General features: G+C 39.7%; 1 protein-coding gene across 3 annotated transcripts; it reads right to left on the reverse strand.

Moving 5' to 3' along the window:
* Positions 1-384: 384 nt before the first annotated feature.
* LOC122966147 (TOM1-like protein 2) lies at positions 385-20,233 on the reverse strand. 3 transcript variants are annotated; one of them, XM_044330142.1, is made up of 16 exons: positions 20,119-20,233; positions 15,542-15,626; positions 14,036-14,114; positions 13,434-13,583; positions 12,782-12,916; positions 12,552-12,701; positions 12,286-12,402; positions 11,107-11,240; positions 10,663-10,705; positions 9,527-9,698; positions 8,881-8,995; positions 7,989-8,064; positions 6,958-7,032; positions 3,816-3,875; positions 3,217-3,253; positions 385-3,108 (listed from the first exon to the last, which is right to left on the reverse strand). In XM_044330142.1, exons 1-16 carry the CDS (start codon positions 20,168-20,170, stop codon positions 2,963-2,965), a joined length of 1,626 nt encoding a protein of 541 aa, XP_044186077.1. In that variant the 5' UTR covers positions 20,171-20,233; the 3' UTR covers positions 385-2,962. The 3 variants fall into 3 exon arrangements, with proteins under 3 accessions (XP_044186077.1, XP_044186079.1, XP_044186080.1); XM_044330144.1 differs by lacking the exon at positions 6,958-7,032 and having other exon boundaries at positions 20,119-20,231; XM_044330145.1 differs by lacking the exons at positions 3,816-3,875; positions 6,958-7,032 and having other exon boundaries at positions 20,119-20,229.
* Between the last annotated feature and the right edge of the window lie 231 nt (positions 20,234-20,464).

Consider the following 20,464-nt stretch of genomic DNA (forward strand, 5'->3'; position numbering starts at 1 on the left):
TATCGGCAGGCCTTGTAGTGTTGGTGATGGAGTATGTTTGCATAAAGGTGAATGTCTTGCTCACTTTTGGAAACATGCCAGTGATGCTAAACAAGCAACTATAGGTAACAAAAACTTTAAGAGAAGTAAAACTTGTATAAACATCTGTGTGACAAAAGGAGTTGTTTACATTTTCTGTATGCTAAGCTGTTATGCCAAGCAGAAAGGATGAAGTGTCCATGAACTACTAAATGGGACGGGGTGGGGGGGTGAGAAGCTCATGTGACAATGAATGGCCAGTGAAGTGCAAGATTGAGGGCCTGTTGCATCAGCATGTGCACGAGGAAGTGGGAGATTCACAGACACACAACCTCAACTGTAAAATAACCACAAACAATTGTGAGGTAGAGGTCACACATTGCTAGTGTTTTATTGGGCAGTTACATACGTGCATTAGGTCAAACAGATTTCTGACCATTAGTAATGGCAGCAGACGGCACAGCCAAACAGACACGAGACATCCACGAACAGAAAACAAGTCTCTCTTCCATGTCTAAATGTCTGATTCATCAGTATTAAAAGACATTCAGTAACCATTTTGACATAGCCAGAATTTCGAGGAATACATGTTGCAATCAAGACTAAAGCTTCATAAAAGCAAGTAACACAGTACACTCTGTTACAGGTCCAGAGATTCGTAACATATTAACACAGAAAAAAAAACTGAAGTTCCCTTTAAAAGGACCTCCTGTTACATTTTTAGTAACCATCTTTGTTCCGCCTGCATTGTTTAGTTTTTCAAAGTGGACTCAGTGGTTGATTGTAAATTTGATGCTATTATCTCAGTTACCTGGCAATTTTATTAAACCTACTAAAATACATTTAAATATTTAATCACACTGATTATGTTGACACAAATAATTTTTAAATGCATCTAGGTTAACAAATATAACAAATCATGAATATTTCTCTCCACTGGGAGGCCTATACTGACAAAGTATAATTCAACAAGTAATTTTGACGCATGTTTAGGCTTTTACTACTTGGGAGGAAATTCAAATGGTCTGCCTTGGATTGACAAGGCTTTTGGTCTTTAATGGACTGAAAGAAGAAAAAAAAAATCTTTGAAGTGCAGAGCAAGGTTAGAACAAACCAGAGCATCAGCAAAAGAGCTGGAATGAAGACAGGATTGCTTTTGCCTCAGTGTGATCTTAAGTACACCAAAGCTTCAGAGCTTCTTTTCTGAAATCAGTCAATCACAGAAATGTTTGTATGCAGCTCTAACAAGAGCGGATGAATCATGAAAATACACCAAGAATGAAAATACGTCTTTGACGGCACAAATCAAAGAAAGTACAACTGTGTTTGTTCACTGTGTGCTTCAGCCTGAACCACAAAAAGTTCAATAATGAAGTGTACAAACATGAATTTTTTCCTTTTTTACATGAACTATAAAAATACAATCAGGGGATGAAATAATACATAAACCTCCCTGCCTTCTGGATATTACTATGAGCCAATACATTTTTAACCAGATACAGAAACTAATATTTCTGTATTTTGAGGTATATAGAATACATAGTATAGAGTATGTGAAGATCTACCTATATGAATACATCCATTACAATAGTGCATTGTAAGCTATAAATTTTATCTTTTAGAAGATTATGACGCCGGCGCTAAGTCATGCCACTAATTTAAATGCCTTTTTTTTGTCTTGCATCTTCATGTAATTTCTATTATTCTTAAAACCTTTTGTAATCACAACTTTGTAAGTCCATCTATCCACTTCTATGAATGTGTTTTGTGAACATGTGCTTGAATTAAACAGTTAGAAAAGTTATGTGCAAAATGAAGTCAATCTAAAGATCACTTCCCATCCCCTAGAAAAATAGTAACCATCTTGTAAACACAAAGGACAAAATACAGATTTGTTTTTGCTTCAAAGTGCACAGACATTAATATAGCAGAGGAAGGAAAATGTTCATGATACCATAATATCTATAACACGTGAATGTAATTATTGTTCAACAAGTGAAATTAAGTGCTGATTGGTCATTAAAGCCTAAATATTCTTTGGAATGGCTAAAAGTTTCAAGAGCTACTTTTTTCAGCTAATTTCTTTCTAGCTTTTCAGAGACTGAAAAGACTGATGAGAAATATTCCATGGGCACGTTCCTTCCCCTTAGCCATTTCAAATACATAACAGAGAATCCTAACAAGTGCTTTTTTAGATTTTTTAGTCTTTATTCCCTTTGGTTAAGGAATGCTGGCATACACCGTTTATCAATATTAGCTATAATTTAGCTATAATGTGCCTTGTTAGCGATGTTAGCCTGCTAACAGTCTTTTCTCCACTCTGCTTCAGTCAAACTGGGTAATAAAATATGCTGCCATTCCACACATATCTCAGTATTAAAAGCATGACTACAACTCTTAACTGGACTATTTGTAGAAAAAAAAATTATGCATGAATCAACCATAACCACAGCGCTAGTACATAGTACAGAACAAACCATTAAAACAATAAATGCATAAATTAGCAAAAATTAGCCGAATGTAGTCGAACAACACAATATAATCCTAATTGTATGCTTCCATACTGACTTGACGCGTGGACCTGCAGTGAAATTTTCCATTAATCCCGCAGTAATACACCACATCTTTAAACCTCATCTAACATGTTAACAAGTCCTTTGGTGGAGCGTTACAAATGAGATGCAGGGCTGCGCGTACATCCCACACTTACAGATTAATACATCCATATATAGTAAAACGCAACACAGTAGTGCGCAGTGAACATGTCGGACCTCTGTATGTTAGGGCAACAATGTGGAAAGAGAATTACAAGGAGGTGGAGATCACTTGCTACACCACTGCCGGTCAGCGATGAAATGGGACTGGAGGGACTGTTTGAGGGGAATCATTTAGGGCGAGGACCTTTAGATGCCCTGGAGAGAGATTGAGATTCTCTGAGAAGAGTCTACAAGGCAAAGAGGGCATCTTCCGTCCGCTCAGCCTTCTTGTGGGATCCACTAGGGGCACGGACAGGGTGAGCAGGGTTAGCTCCGGGGGGAGATGGCAGAGTGTCTGCCACCTTCGCTCTCTCCTCCAGGAATTTATCGAACTCTGAAAGAAACAAATTGATTTGACTCAGAGAAATGCAGAGTTGAATGTTATATAAGGAAGAAAAAAATAATAAAACTTGTTCATTTTATTTGTAATTGCAGTCTGTACCTTCACTGGTTACCCCTTCCTCTGGAACATCTCCTTTCTATAAAGAGAAGTGAGAAGATAATAAACCCATTTTGGCAGAAAAGATCAAAAACAGAGGTGGCTTTATTTTAATAGACACAAAAATGTCAGTAAACAGTCAGCAACACAAAGCATCATACAAGTCAGATGCCTGTAAAGTTCACAAAAAGTTCTGACAAATCCATAAAGTCACTCATGAAGGATCCGTCAAACATGCATCCTTCCACATACTTCTCACAGGAGAACACATTAAAGAACTTTCTTGAGCCCAACACCCCAACCTCCACATGCATATTTTAAGAAAGATCATATCAGCTGTTTTAACGCTACTGTCATTAGCACTATGTTAGCATATATAAGTCAGACCTCACACTCAACTGTTATATGTCAGTCATTGGTGGAAATAAAGTTACAGTGAATGAAAGGATGTGAAGTTAAAAGAAACTTAAGTTGAAGGTGTCCAGTTATATGAGACGGATGAATGAAACGTGCTGTCAAAGAAAACTAAACAAAAACCTGAGGGTAGAAGAAGAGAGAAAGAAGAGAAGAAAAAGTTATAAATCAAGGTAAAGAAGTCTCACCACGTCAGCACAGAGCCACTCCTCTATGTCATCCATGACAGAGGACTGCGATACGGGGATCTATGGAGCAAAGCCATGGACAAACCAAGGGGCAGCGCCAAAGCCACACAACAGAAAGACACCCAACCCCGTCAACAAAATCCAAAAAATTGTAGCACACGCATACGCACACATACAAAAACAACAAGAATAGGAATCACAAAAAGGCTCAAGAGAGGAAAATGATAAAAATAAAACAAATGATGACAAAAAGAAAAGACACACTCGGCCCCTCTCAAGTCTGTGCTCTTATAGTTTTAATCATGTGCGACGATCTGCTTATCAGCTGTCTTCGATGAGAACAGGAGTTCCCAGCTTGTGTATTGTTCTCATTAGTTCTGTAGTGCTGACATGGCTTAACAGCTGCCGACTAATGTCACACAGCAGTGTTAATTATTCCACATCATTAGTTAATTAGCAAATCGCTTGAACGTGATTAAGAGATTGATTGGATGGGAAAAGCCGAAAAGCACAGGGACCGTTGAGAGGCAGGGCAATCACACAGCGCACAACACATACGTGAAGCACACACACACACACACACACACACACACACAGCACACGCACACCACACAGGACGCGTGGAGCGCAAGCGTGCAGTGACTGTGATGACGCAAGCCATGTCAGAGTGGATGGTGTTGCGTTTATGTTTATGTATGTGATGGACACAAAACAATCTGACTGACTCGGGACTGCTGGGAAAGGGAGAAGAAGCCTATTCTTATACATTAGCTATTCTTTTCTGCAAAAGTCAAGTGTGTGGTGATTGACACGCTTCTGATAAAAAAAAAATTCTTCTGTTATGTTCCCCATTTACAATTAAAAAGCTTTAGAACAATACTCTTTTCAATGATATTTAGATGTTGTATTCTATGTGCCTGAAAAGAAATTTCATCCATCAGGAGGGACACTGCAAGAGTTATTTGCATGTTTTTTTTTAAGAAAAAAAAAAGGCACTGAGTTTATACACAATACTAAAAGTCTTTTGTTTCACCCGTGTGATGCATCAAAGTTCACGGTTGACGTCAACCTGATAGCAAAGTTGAATAGAGAGAACAAAACCCTTTTCATGAGATCCTATTATATGCTACCAGAACACAGGTGGGGATTTCCTCATGAAATCATAGTTAACATAGTGGAGGAGCATATCAAAAGCAAGGCCAAGGCAGTGGGGCAGGGAAAGTCATTCACAGAAGAAAAAAAAAAAACCCACATGCGACTGTGTGAATAAGAGAGAAAATACTGTGTGAAGAAGTTTGTCCCAACCGTTACTCACAGCAAAGTGTCGTTCTTTATATTCAAACATTTACACTCATCATACAGTCGGTTAAAAATATTACAACTACTGAGACATCAGTTAGTCGGTTGATCTGTTCCTGGTTAGAATGGGACATGTGAGGTTACTTACATCTACTTTATTATTTAAGATCCACAGACCATTAGAGTGCAACCAACAAATACTCACCGCTACACAGAAGTCTCAAACACATTATCACTTTTTTTTTTAATGCTTTGATGCACTGCTGTTATGAATACACACTGCTCGTCATTCTTGATTTGACCGTTCTGTGCAGCGGTGGTATCTGTACTCCTCCGTTGTTTTAGCGTGTGAATGTTAAGAGATGGATCTAGCTGATGGAAGCTCCTGGAGATCAGTCAGGCTCATTATTCCAACCGTAGGGGGGAGGAATTAACGTAAAAGGCTGATATCAGTAATAGGGATGGGCATGAGTACTAAAGTACTCGATTTGGACTTCAGTACTTGTTCAATGTATAGGAGTAATCACATTTATTTTTTGCTTTGTAAAAAAGACATATAAATATATAGAGTATATATATACACTTACCGGCCACTTCATTAGGAACACCTGTGCAATCAAATGCAATCCAATACAACAGCTCTGCCATAAATTCTATATTTACGAAGCTTATACATTTTCAGTTTTTGTTGACGTTGTCAGAAAGGTGATAATTGTACTCTATGTTTATTATCGAGGTCATAGTGGGTGGTGGTGGTGTACTATATAAGTGCATTCTATTAAAAAGTGTTCCTAATATTTTGCCCCTGTCATGTATGTTAATGGGGTGGACAAAATATTAGGAACGCTATTCAATATAATACATTCCAGTACACCACCACCACCCACTATGACCAATAATAAACATAAAGTACAATTACCACCTTTCTGACAATGTCAACAAAAACTGAAAATTTATAAATGTATAAGATAATAGAATTTATGACAGAGCTGTTGTGTTAGATTGTATTAGATTGCACAGGTGTACCTAATAAAGTGGGTAAATTGACCCTGCTCTATATTAAAAGTTTACATTTTTGGACAGGACAGGCAGAATGGTGACCAGGAATAAGAGTGATGTTTGGAAGTATTTTGACAAAATAAATGAAATGAATATACAGTGCTGGCTATGTGATGTTAAACTTTCATATCTGCATTTTTGCTTGGGTGTTCACTTCAGACCCTGTGATGTTAGATTTTTTTCTGTGAGTACTCGAGTACTCTATAATAATTTAATGCGAGTACTCGAATATTGAAATTATTTAAAATGTCCATCCCTAATCAGTAATGGGTATAGTGTTTAACACCCATGTTAACTGAGTACAATAGAGGTGGGCAATATGGATACAATCTTATATCACAGTATATGTGATTTTATAATCACAGCAGTGATTTATACCATATTCTGGAAATCCAATTCATGAACTCCTTCTAAATGAAATAACCAGAGAGGATTTGGTTGATACAGTAAAGTACAATGAAGTACTGGACCAATAAAGATCATTTATAATGTAACAATCCTGTTTCAGTATTGCCAAAGCAGCCCTGTTGCTACAGTTGACAAATCTCTAACGTCTTATGTGTACATCGTCATATTGCCCAACACTAGAGTACAACATGGAGGCGGATGCTCTTTAGGGGAAAACACTTTCTTGGTACTGGGCTTGTTTGAGCATTCCAGGACAGAGTGAGGCGAGGCTGAAAATGAGGATTATGGATGATGCTTGGAGGAGATTGACAGCAAGGGGGGGTGATGGTGGACATGAGGGGAAGGGAGGAGGACACACTGAGGATGGAGTCCTCACCATTCCTTGGGTAATAAGCCAGCTGTCTATGGGCAGCTCCTGATCTGCTGGGTTATCATCCCCTTTTACCCTCAGCTGAATCAACAACAGAACAACACCTTACACAAGAGAAGAGAGGTAGCAGGCCCCACCACAGCATAGCACACAGTGCAGAGAGAGAGACAGACCAGAAGTCAAATATGCAAGAGACGATTGTCACTTAAAAGGGGGAGAAAAAAAAGAGAGGGAGAATGAAACAAAGTGGTGAAAGGCTCATTCCATAAAGATGTAAATGAGGAAAATAAGAAGGAAAAAAGAAAAGACTAAACTCCCTCAAGTAAAGTACTGTCACAGGGCACCTGAGGTAACAAAAAAAGGGGATGGTGTGTGTAATCCCCACTGTGTGTCTGCTTGTGTGTGTGGTGGTTCAGGTTTCAGAATTGTCTGTGTACATAGTGATAACCATGCAAATATATTGCAATGTGTGTTCAGACAGAAAAAAAAAATTGAAACTAGCATGTGCTTAATTCTCTGTGCAAACTGATTATGTAAATCAACAAAAACTGGATTCACAAAGAACTGATATCAGGTTTAGGAATGAGAAAATATAATTTATGTTTTTTTTTTTTAATGACTGACTAAACCGCTGAGACAAATTTCTGCCCAGAACAAATGCAAAAAAAGTGACAATGGTTTGGATGTAGAATCTGCAAGTTATTCATATGGTACCCATTCTGAGTGCTTACTTACACTCTACTTATAGCCATGCTTATTACTTTCACAATGCAAGATCTTTATTTAAGCCATTCAGTACTGCCAATAATCAGTACACACACCTTCACCTTTCTGCTTGATCAAAGTTCAAGTATCACCGCACACAGGACAAACGTCACTGTAGAACATACAGTATTACAGTATGTTACATGCAGGAAGTGACGGAGGGCTGAGGACGGACTCGTACAAGAGGACTTGTCAGTCATGTAAATAATGCAGCGCCCACATTTCATATCTGGGCAAAAGCTGTATTAAACTACATGCTTCAGTGTACTCACCCCTCCTGTGTTCTGTTGTCTAACATCCAACGCCGAGGCCAGGCCGCCCAGAGCCTGAGGGTCTTCATACTTTACACTGCCCACAAACACATAAAAAAATATAGATGAGATAAAGCATAGAAGCTGGTTTGGCTCAATATCTATGAGAATCAAGCAGAATAAAAAATTAAAAACGCTGACAAAAATCAATCAGTGTAAATAATAATATAAAACTGAAGGAAATATCCACCTTAAAAGTCTTTTTAAAACACTGTCATGAAACAATAACAATACCTGGCATTTCTGACCCATTCTGATTATACTTTAATTAACAAAACTAATATATTTTTTATTTTCCATGAATAACTGTTTATTTTTTCAGGAACAGCAAGAATGGGATTTGATGAGTTCATATATTATTTTTGGAGGAGAAAAGACATGAAATGTGCTTTAAAAAAAAAAGGAGGAGGAAGAAATGCAAGAACAGAAACAAATCCACAGTACTGCTGAAAATATACCAGTTTCTCAGGGAAAAGTAGCCTAAATAGCCGAAACCTTTTCCTTAACTGTGAAATCGTGTCCATCTTACTTTATCAATATCATTCCTGTACTTAAATATTCAACCTACAACTGAATACAACAAGTTCTTGGCAGAGAAAGTGACAGATTAACAACTGTATACTGGAGGTATTCAAAATACCTCAAATCAAATAAATCTATAAAGGACAGTAGATAGAGAAAATGAAAAGTAAACTGATGCATCATTATGAAAAAACAGTGAACATCATGGAACAATGTATAAGTGTCAGAGGGTGGATTTCTACTTCAGATATTAAAATTTACAAAACCAAATTACATCCTGAATAATGACATGAAGATCTGGGCTCACAAGCAAAGTGAAATATAGACCTACTTCTTGCGTTGTTCAGCCAGAGAGCTGCTCCTGGTCTGGGCAAACATGTCAAAGTCATCCCGGTTGCGGGCTTGTAGAGAAGACGCAGCGCCTCTCGCACTGTCTGAACCTACATCTGAAGTGAGATGGTGTGAACGCAGAGGAGAAGAGAGAATGAGCAAGAAGGAGAAAACAGGAGGATGATGAAGAAAGGTTAAAAAAAAAAAACATGACAAAAGAAGTGACAGGATAAAGGAATTAAAGAAGCAATGCAATGAAGGTTTAGTTGCCAATCTACATCGGCCGTCTTGTGAAAAGTCATCCTTCACAGCACTTCTATGCTACAGGGTGGCTGACTTGACTCCACAAAAAGAGCTGCAGTATATCTAAGCTTTTACCAGAATACTACAGCATACAGAGACTTTCTAGAGACCATCAGGGGAGCTAGCAGTGGTGGGGAAGAGTCTCTAGTAATCAGTTATGCTGCTGGGTTCATTTCCCATTAGTAGCCAGATTATGAGCCTTTTATACACTCTGCTGCTTCTCAAAAGCCAAGTGAGAGTGAGCGAGTGTGTAAATTAGATCGTTGGAGTTGGAAGCAAGAATGAATATGGAGTGAAAAAACATTTTCGTGATACAGACAGACTTGACACCGTTCTGTTCGTACCGAGGCTCCCGAGTGCAGAGGTTAGCGAGGCTGTGGTTGAATTATGGGCCGGGGAGGCAGTGGCCCCGGCAGAGGAGTGGGGCGGAGGGCTGGAGGTGATCCGTGGCGTGACTACAGCAGGGGAGCCTGGGCCCAGGTCTATCAGGTTGTCCTCTGAGGCCTCACTCAACATCTAAGAGGGGACAGAGAGAAAGAGAGAGCAAAAAACAATGACTAATTAAGTACATGAGAAACAACATTAAGACGCAGAGTTTCTGAGCTTCTAACTTGACTTTAGGTTGTACTAAAATATGAGAATGAAGTTCAGTGTTTGCAGGTTGTATATAAAGGAAATATTTTGTAGCTACTGGAGTTCTACAGGATTGTTTATTTACACAATTTGAGACATTACTAGTTGTGGGTTGGGGGCTATATGGAGGAACACTACTGAGGGTTGAACAGAAACACGCCTGCACAGGATTTCAGATGTATTTGACAGAAGGAGGGTAGAGAAGAACACAAAGCATCTAGTTTCACACGGTGGTTCTGATGTTGACACATCATGTGGGTCTGAGCATTAGCTCCATACAGCAGACGTATTAGCATTCATCACTCTGTTCATCCCAGCGCACTGGGCTCGGATAGAACGTGGTGGTGGTGGTATCATACTTGCCTCCATCAGCTAGCCACAACACAAACAGACAGAGCACACAGAGAGATCAACAGAATGCAAACACAAACAGCTACGTGGGATGTAAGTAAGAGCTCCCCCAATCCTCTGGCGAATGACTGATACTGGCGAATGTACACTCAAAATAGCAAATTGGAGTTTGGTCTGCAATGCAATCCATCTGAATTAAATAATAATACTGCAGTGGATTTTGTTTGTTATTATAATATATAGTAAACAGTAATTAATACATTTAATATACACTAACTGGCTATGCAGACTGATTTACGTTTGAAACATCTCTCATAGTATTCTTAATAGCATTCACCACAGGCGATGCAAATGTAGACGTATTAACATGGAAAAAAAGATAAGAGTTTTTCTGAAAACACGCTTAAAGCAAAAACAAAACAAGGTATCCTAAGAGAGAATTTTGGCTGTTTGATTTCTGCTCTTTGCATGCAGAGTTCCTGTTGATGATACTCACCCCATTGTTCTGTGCGGCTCTACCCGACCTGTACCTCTCGTACCTGTGAGCAACACAAGATCCTTTGAATGTTTTTACCACACGCTTTGTTAAGTTCAAATGCTTAAATGTCTTTCATCTTCAGAAACCTCATGAAAGAGACATTTTGGCAATTTGAAGCCACAGAATGCTTAAAAGGAAACAGTTATGCACAGCTTTTCATAGCAGATCTCTGACATTGTGATGTTTGGACTCGCTCAAAGTGTGTTCAACAGTACATGCCGAATCTATGTCGAGCATGTTTTCTCAAAAAAAGAAAAAAAAAAAAAGCTTAGGTGTAATCACATTTACAGCTTCATCTCTAAAATTATGGATTTAGTCTTGAAATTGAGTTTGGGCAAACCAACAAAGTCCTAACAAGCATTCTCACAACAATGTTCTGATGTGGTAAATGATTGATCGTACCTCTCATATCGGAGGAAAATGTTGTTGAGGTCATCATTGACATGCAGCAGTTCCTCAGTCACCTCCTCATTAGACACACGAGAAATCAGCTCAACCACTCTCTGCTGCATAGCCCTGCATGTCCTGTTCAGCTCCTAGATATATCCACAGATAAAAAATATGACTAACAAATAATTTTGTCGGGCACATACAAAAGCAGCTCAGTTTTGACAGAGTGGTTGCACAGCTTCTGGGAAAAATAATTGGACAATATCCATATACTGCATGTCTTGTCTTTATAAAATAGAGTAGATCTTTTTTATCCCTAGGTCAGGGATGCAATGTTAAGCTAGTCGGAAAAATTTACACAACTGCATAAAAACATCTTTAAAGGCTTCTTCTGTGGTGGTTGGAAAAAGAGAGAAAGAAATTAAAAAAAAAAAAAAATGTCAGAACAGGTACCACATCAGCATTACAACTGGCACGAGTGCCTTAACACTCCCAGATCCTTGCAGCTGACACAAATACCTGAGTGGATTTGGCCTGAGGAGATTAAACTCTGCATGAGTTTCTATACCACTGGTTAACTGCCAATTCCAGGAATTTTACCACAGCCAAGTGGCTCATGACTGTGAGTTGAGCGGTTTCTCTGATAACTAAAGATGCTGCTCCCCCTGGTGGCTGCAAAAAATTACAACACTTTACAGCTGACATATCATGTTGGAGAGCTTTTTGGTTTCTCAATGAACATCATGCATAGTGTGAGGGAATTCATTAAGTCTTCTGCATGAAAAAAGAGCTTAGCAGTAAGAGATATTTGACTCCATGTGTCTTCTTGAAAATCCAGGGGTATGATAGCGCCAACAATTTGTGTAAATATGCATTTATAGTTCTATTGATGCTGCTACAGTGGAGTAAAACAAGGCAGCACACTTCCATATTTTAAGGAAGCAAATAAAGCCTATATTCAGTGTTTTGTTTTAGAATAGTGGTGCTAGTATGATGTGTAGCTCGACAATTTAATATAATAAACAAAATAATCAGATCTAATCTTATTTGCTTTGATGTATTCAGAAATTATAAAACCACACTAAAAATTAAATTATGTCCACAAAATAAGATTTATTTCTGCTGTTATTCACTCTGATGAAAAATTTAATTTATTTGGTTAAGATGGACCTCATAGTGTGTTCATCTAACCTGAAGCAGTTCCAGGTCAGAGGCATCTTCCTGGCCGGGGACCATCTCTGTTAGCATCTCCGACATGACTTTGATGTTTCCTCTCACTACGTCCAGCTCACTACGCAGCCGGGCAATCTGAAAGCACAGACAGTCAAAGGTTATTTAAAATGCTGCTTTATTGAATAACTTTAATAAAATCTGCTTTATTGATTTCACTTTACAAGCAACATCTGCAGTAACAAGTTAATATCGTTGGTCAAAGGTTTGCTGTCGCTGCCTCTCACCTGTTCAGGAGTTGCTGTGATGGGGCTGGGCATCTGGGACACCTGTGTGGCAGAGGTAGGGGCCGGGGCAGGGGCAGGTTTAGGAGGTCCGGCAGCAGGTGATGCAGGGGCTAGGTACTTGATCATGGCTGGATCCACCTCTGGTGTACCCTGTGAGAAAAAAGTAAGCCTGTAGACCATTACTGTGAACACATAAATATGTGTTTGTCAATGTATTCCTATGTTTTTACCCTCTGTGGTGTGTGGATGGGAGACAATGCATCCAGATCTGCCATTGGGAACTCAATGCCCTTCCTCTTCAGTTCTTCATAAATGTGGACCACCCCAGTTAGATCAGGGCTACTCCTGAAGGCGTCGGCCCAGGCCTACCACGACACACACACACACACACAAAGACATACAATACACATTAAACAATTGACACTTGATATCCTTAAAACCACTGAACAGTCCTTTTACATCACAATATCAGCACAAATATTTTGTTCCTTTCCTGTTTGCAAATCCTTCACAAAAAACAGAAAAAGTATGGTCAAGGAGCCTCCCTTACATCCTCCCAGACGGTGTAAATAGACCGAGCAAAGGATAGAAAGACTGCATCTAAAAGAGGAGTGTCCCTGGGGTCTCCAATAGCCTTCACTAAATCGCTATAAATAATTAGAGGACAGCGGGAACAGAGATAGAGAACACCACCTGTCGGCCGAGGTGACCTCAGGTAAACGGATAGCACCAAAGACTGCAGTCTGTGGTACAACACCTGGGAAGCGGAGCATACGGTGCCCGTCCGTTAGGCCAGGTTTGACGGGGAGCAATGATTTCATGATGGGAAAACAGAAACTACAATCATAAAAATAATATAAACACTAAATACAGCCCCGATACCTGTATGAGAGACAGGACTTTGTCTTGTACGATGGTTGGAGGATTGGTTTTGGGGGAGATGATTTTGACCAAAACACCATCAATGAAATCTCTGTTGGCCACCTGGACGTGAAATCTGTGTCCGCAGTTCTTCACACACGTCTCCAACACCTGCAGAGAGGGAAAAGGATCAAAGAGAGATAGAAGCTTGACGAATAAAACTGCAAAGGAGGAAAGTTTGTGCGCGATAACCAGGCAGCTGAAAAAGACTTTGCTCTTCACAGATCTCAGCTTGGATGCTTTCATCACGCAGCGGAGGCTTTTAACTAGCAGAGCTATCAAAGACATGGGTGGATGTGAACGCAGCTCAAAAAGCACGGCTGCTATAAACGAAATAAAAGATGAGCGATATCAGGCAGATAAAAAAAAAAAAAAAAAAAAAAACAGTCTTGGCAGTGGGCTGAAGGTGGAATAAAATGACCAAGAACATAAGATCTGGAGAGTTTTATGCAGGGGTGTGATCCTTTAATGTTGCCTATACACTGAAAAGCAACAAAAGCACAGACATGGTTACATCAGATGAATTTAATGCCAGTTTACAATAAAAAAAAACAACTTCTTACCATCAGAGCCAGCATCACTTCTCTATAATTCTTGTTGCCACTGAGTCTTTTCTTCAGTGCCCGCACAGCATCTTTTGGCCTAAAGGGAAACAGCAGAAAAGATAAAGCTGGATAAAGCACCCCAGCTGAGAGTCGGTATTAACATCTTTGACTTTGTTGGAATAAAGGATTTTCTGTGCCACAATAACAGATGCCAGTCGTTCTGTCAGTGTAACTGTTTGATGAGAACAGAGAAAAAAAAACGTCACACCATCTGTTTCTCTTCTTTTCTTTCTGCGTGACTATCTGTTTCTCCCAAGGCAAGATCAAAGCTGTCCATGCATAAAGAGTTCAGGTTGGCTCTCTGCCTCACATTGCCTGATGTAATAAGCCTTTATGAACTCCTTCATGAACTACGGTGATAGATAGGAATGGATGGAAACAGAACATAATGCACGATAAAAAGCTTTGTCTCCGACATCCATAGTGTGTTTCCGATTCTCTGTTACAGTTACCTTTTGTTGTTTTTTTTAACTTTTGGATGTCATTTAAAAAAAAAAAAGTTGTTCTCAGTTCAGGAGAATCTCCTGAACCTCAAACTTTGGAGCTGACCAGACTTCGTCTAACTTGCTGAACATCTTGAGGACAAGAAGTTCTGTGTTCTGTGAAGCTGAACTCCCTCACACACACACACAATCTCTCTCGCTTTCTGGTAGTGTGTGTGTGTGTGTGTGTGTGTGTCTTTGAGTGTGACAGAAAGGGCCCCATGTCGCATGCCGAGACAATGCCTGTGTGTAGGCATGAAGAATGTGAAAAGCAAGGGAAGAGAGAAGAGGAGAAGTGCTGAGGGAAAATGGAAAAAGACAGACTCCTCCACAAAACATTTTTTTTATGTTCTTCCTGAAAAAAGTACGTTCTGTATAAAAAGGAACTGATTAGTGTGTCTTACTGTACGTTAACAAACAATTTTCTCTCTTGGATACATTAACTACAAGTGGATTTAATGGTGTTGTGGGAGAAAGCAAAGTTTGCAAAGTGCTACATGATGACACTCTCTGTTAATTATATGCTGCAGAACAAAACGATTTCTCAGCATCTGATTCTGATTCATCTCATTTGATTTCTAAATGCAGGAGAAGGCTGATAAAACTGATGTATTCATAGGAGTGATGGAAAATGCTATTTTGTTTCTTATTGTCTCACATTTGCAGAATCTAGATTGTGTCTTATAAAGACAGCAGGCTGGACATCTTTCAATGTAGACGAATTTCATTCAATCAATCAGACAGTGACACCTAAAGGAAACAAAAGACTTTCTGTAGTGTCTGTTGGTGAAGAACAGTAGTCAGTGTATTATTTGCTTGAGTCACTCAGTCAGCCAGTGTGTAAGAAAACAAAGAAGGTTCCAGTACAAACTGTTGTTAGAACACAGGAACCGGGTCTCTTTAGACCAAAAGGCCTCACTGATCCTACAGAACATTGATAATGTGAGATATAAGCCAATAACGACTCATCTCTAGAACTCACCCCTCGTCCGTCTCATTTACGATATCGCAGATCTCCATGTTGAGGGTCCAGTCTTCGTTCTGTAGGCCTCCATCTGTGGCCCGCTCTGGAGGAAAACACAAGAGTTCAACAGAATCTTTAATGACACTTTATTGCAGGTTAAACTGTAGTGAACTAATAAAAACACAAATTAACAGAGCACCAGTTTTTACCTAATGTAATATGTTCATACCCAAAATCATTTCAGTTTAAACCAGGCCATACTTCCTGTGGAGAGAAACATCACTGCCTACAGAGAGTTTAGGCTTAATTCTGTGGGGACATGACACACCTCAGTATTATAAGTCCTAGTTACTAGACAACCTAGACCAACACTGCGGCTGGCGCTGAAGTAAAATTTTATTTTTGATACCTAATCCACTGTTTACACCCCTGCCAGCTGTCTCGCTAGCGAGTGTGATGCTGCATTTTAGCCGGGCTCAGTTGTCACCGGTGCTTGAGTCTATGCAGACTAATTAAAGCATCTTGTGGTTTACATAACATTGAGAGTAAAAGTGTCATGTAAGCAAGTCAGCATGTGGCGACAGACTTTATTGCTCTGCGTCTCTGATGTTTATTTTTATTCAGTTCACGGACAAACATGTTGTGGATACGGGCGATAAGAAACGTGCACCACAAACTATTGGTCATAATCTTAAAATGTAATTCAGTAAACTGTGTCCACATGCTATAATGACTTGCTTATAAGCATTTTGTTGCGCTGTGAAGCTACTTTTGAAAATAAACACAATGTCAAAAATTCCTCTCCAGCTGTTTCCTATTGAAATGATAAATTCTAGTGAACATAAATAGTCAAACTGGAAACTAATCTCTGGTAGAGCTCATGAAAGCTTGGAATGAAGGATCAGGCAACAGATAAGACAACTACAATCCTCATGGAGTTTTTATTCCATTTAGATTTTACAACATTGTTATCTCCAAGTCTCGCAAGCAACCCTTTTATTCTATAAAATATCATCCGCCACCTGTTGCTCTGATGTCTCCAACTAAACGAGAGCCAAACAGTCAGCTGGAAAGTGGAAAGCTAACATCTCAGGGGAAAGTGAAGCTGATTGTGGGTGTGATGTGGTTGTGTACTCAGTCATAACAGCTGAAATCAGAAGCCTCATGAGACCCACTTTCCCCTTCACACTCCACCCTACCATTTAATATAATTTTGGCTACAGCCAGGAAATAATGCGATCCAGAGACTGTGAGAGGCTACAGTGATGAACTGGTATCGCAGTCATCACTGCGTTCCTCGCTCTGTCTCCTCCTCCCTCTCTCGTCCCCCGGAATCCATCCATCATGTCTGTGAATGCTGATATTCTTTCAGGATCGTAGTTGTTTGAGGTGGCATCCACAATGAAAGAGAAAATGATTTTCTACTGAAGCAAACTGTGACTAGGTTCCTATGCCTGACACTCAATAGATTCTCATTAGACGATTCTTGAGCTTGGACAGTAGGAGCTCCTCTCCCTGAAGCCCAGAGGACCAGAGCAGGCTGTCATGCCCAGGCCAAGAGCCTCTCACTGAGCCGTGTTGCCTTCCTTTTGGAGAGTTCAAGATTGGACAAGCCTGACAGCCATGACTTATTCATGCTCTACCTCCCCTCTCTAATCAACTTGTCGCAGACTGGGCAAGCACCAAGAGACTGGCCTTTTTTTGTGTGTGTGTGTCTCAAAAAAAGAAACTTATCTAGTAAAATAGAGAGACATCAGATGAATTTCAAATGAGCAGCATTTAAAAACACTGTGATGTGTCTTGTTGTACAACATGTACAACATAAGTTTGGAAGAATTAACCAGCTACTTCCTTTGGGATTTCCCATGTAATCTCTTCAAGTGGATTGTCGGGTCCAAGCAGGGCAAATACTAGGTGGCAAGAGGAGGAGGAAAAAAAACAAATCTGATTTCTCGATGTGAGATGAACCAGAATGAAACTGAACAATCAGTGCCTTGCTAATGAAGTTAAATGTCCACTGAGTGCATTCATTCATGGTGTTGTGTCAATCCGCCCAGTCCTGGGAATGGATGCCACACCAGTGAAGCCAGTCGATCACATGGCTGTAACAGTGGCAGGCTGTGCCTCGCACTGCCAACAAAGCCGCAAATCTCTGTCCCTCTCTGGCACCATCTTTCCACCTTTTGTCCTTTTAAGGCTCTTCCTTTCTCTGCTCTCACACTTTCTACTTATCCTTATCCCTTTTCAAGGATTAGTTAACTCTTCCTAATTATTTAAATACCTCATCAATAAAAAAAAAAACAACAACAAAAAATACAACCTGCTAGCCAAAAGCTGGTGACCTAAATGTTGGATATGGCTGCAAATCCTCGTTAATTCTGGTCATAGAACCAGAAGGAACCATAAATAATGGAAGCAATTCTTGCATTACAACTTTTAAATCTAACTTTTGTACAATGTCAAGGATTATTATGTGGATACCAGAGATGTTTAAAATGACATTCAAGGACAGAAAAAAGGCCAGAGTCACCTGATCCATTGGCCCATCTACATTACAAAGTTCTACAGACAACAGAATTGCATACAAAATAGCTTTAATTTATTAGAAATATTTAATATATTTCCCCCTTCTTTTATCAATGGTGCTTTAAAAGCTTCCTTTCAATTAAATCTGCCAAAATCAACTAGCGCATACTGACAGACAGCTTGGCTTTAGCTCTCTGCACTAATAGCCTCTCATCAATATGTTTGGTTTTAGGGGAAAAAAAGGGTTTGAGCAGTGAAGCAAAGTGGTCAAAGTGAAAGGGACATAAAAGGCTTAAACCTCCCCTCATGTTAAATGACAAGACAAAGTTATGCACACATGACACACACCTGTACACATCATTCACCATCTGACCACTTCTCAGTCACTTAGGAAATGAAAAAGCTCTATAAAGTTCTTGATAATGCCTCGTCAGCTGTTCTCTGTCTCCTCTGTCAGTCTCTCTTACATTGTGTCACGTAAGCTGATCCTTCATCCTGCTGCTGTGGTGTACAGCACCACGGCAGCAGTAAAACGCTGTGCCACTCTGCACCTTGCAGCAACTCAACCCGAAAGATCAGGCTGGTGATTCAAGGCGAAAGTGAAAAAGGGGGAAATCCAAGATGTGCTATGCACAACCCACTGCATGACCTAGAAGGGCCTCTGTAGAATAAGATGTTAGAGCTCATGCTCAAAGTTGACGCCTGGGGGGTGTCTTGGATGGCATGGCACACAGCGGCTAACCAGTGGGTGGTGGGCAACACTCTCCCTGGCCAAAGGAAATAGTTTTAATCAAGAGCACACAGGAGCTTGACTAAAATATTATCTGTCAGTACTTGCTGTGTCTAGAAAGGGGAAAACAGGTGGGTGAGAACATGAGAAAGACTGAGATCTACCCAAAGGCATTATTTATAAAACAGCAGCTTGCTTTACATGACTGTCAGAAGAAAATATGTAAACAACAAATGCTTGCGTGGCAGCTGTTGCATTTACGTGGACACAACACAAATCAGCATTATGAGAAAATGATGTTCTGCTTACATCTGTCGTGTAGGGTCTTATAACACAGAAAAACCTGCTTAAAATCTTATGGATCGTTTACACAACTTCATAAACACTGGCATTAGAACTCAAATCAAAACTGTTTACAAGTTAAGAAGGTAACAGCTATTAGAAAGTAAAGGTAGAAAATCCTCTAATAGAACCAAGGATGGTGGTCTCTCTGTAAACAGGAACACAACAGTAGGGATGTTGTTGTAAAACGGTGTAGTGGGGTGGGTGAAATTCAGGCAATCCAATGTGGATACTTCCTCATCACTGAGCCTCTATAGATGATCTTAACTAATAAGGAATAAAACATTTTCACAACCAGACTACACTTTAACATTACAGAGTAAAACAAAACTTCCTATTAGTAGATCTCACAGAAGAGTTATTCTCATCATGTGTGTCATTCTTTCATGGTGAAGGCAGAGCAAAGCCTTGGTCACACCTGTTTTAGGTCAGAGGTTGTTCATCTCTGAGCAGCTTGCAAACAATGAGCAAAGATAGATGCAACCACACCAAAAGGATGTGGTAGGCCACATGTCTTTCCTCTCTCATGCAGGACGAATAAGCATCATACCAGCCTGTGTACATTCAAAACTAAACATCAACCAGGCTGACCAAGCTGTGTGGTCAACTGTGCTGTTAACCAACTACGGAAATGTTGAGATTTAACTTGGCTATGGCTCTGTTAAGCCAAGTCACTACATTGACCCCACCACTCCCTTTCATTTAATTTCCTTTTAAACTACACATGTAAATAAGTCACCATTGTCAACATAGACACAAAGACAGATTCAGCTCAATTAACTTGTTATTACGGCGGACTAAGTTAGATAGGTTAGCTGGCTAACATTAGCTGAAAGCTCTTTCCAAGTGGATGACGTTTGCTGCGATGATGCTTGCTAGCTCGCAATTTCCACTGGCGCAACCTTATATCCAAGTGGTAAACACCAAATGTTAGTTTTAATTCTGTATGGTGAAAAAAGTATCACATCTCAAAAGAATTTTTTCAAGGCTAACGTACCTATACATTGGCCCACGGGAGTGCTGTAGGGATTGCCAAGTAAGAACTCCATTTTGACAACAAACAATCCGCTCGGGAATGAGGCTGAGGCCCAGAAACTGTAATACCAAGCCCCGCCCATAGATCAATCCTATTGGACGAAAAATCAGACATTTCAATATGTATGGCTGAAATTACTGTCGGTCATATTTAGCAACTGAAGCTGCGTTCAAAAACATCTCCATACATATAAATATGAATTTCACTTTAGAGTGCATCGTGATTGTATATACATTTACGGAGAACAACAATAAAACAATGAACTCAGGCATTAATCATTTGAAATATAGAACATAAATATTGAACA

Source organism: Thunnus albacares, chromosome 17, assembly GCF_914725855.1.
Source record: "Thunnus albacares chromosome 17, fThuAlb1.1, whole genome shotgun sequence".
NCBI classification, from domain to species: domain Eukaryota; kingdom Metazoa; phylum Chordata; class Actinopteri; order Scombriformes; family Scombridae; genus Thunnus; species Thunnus albacares.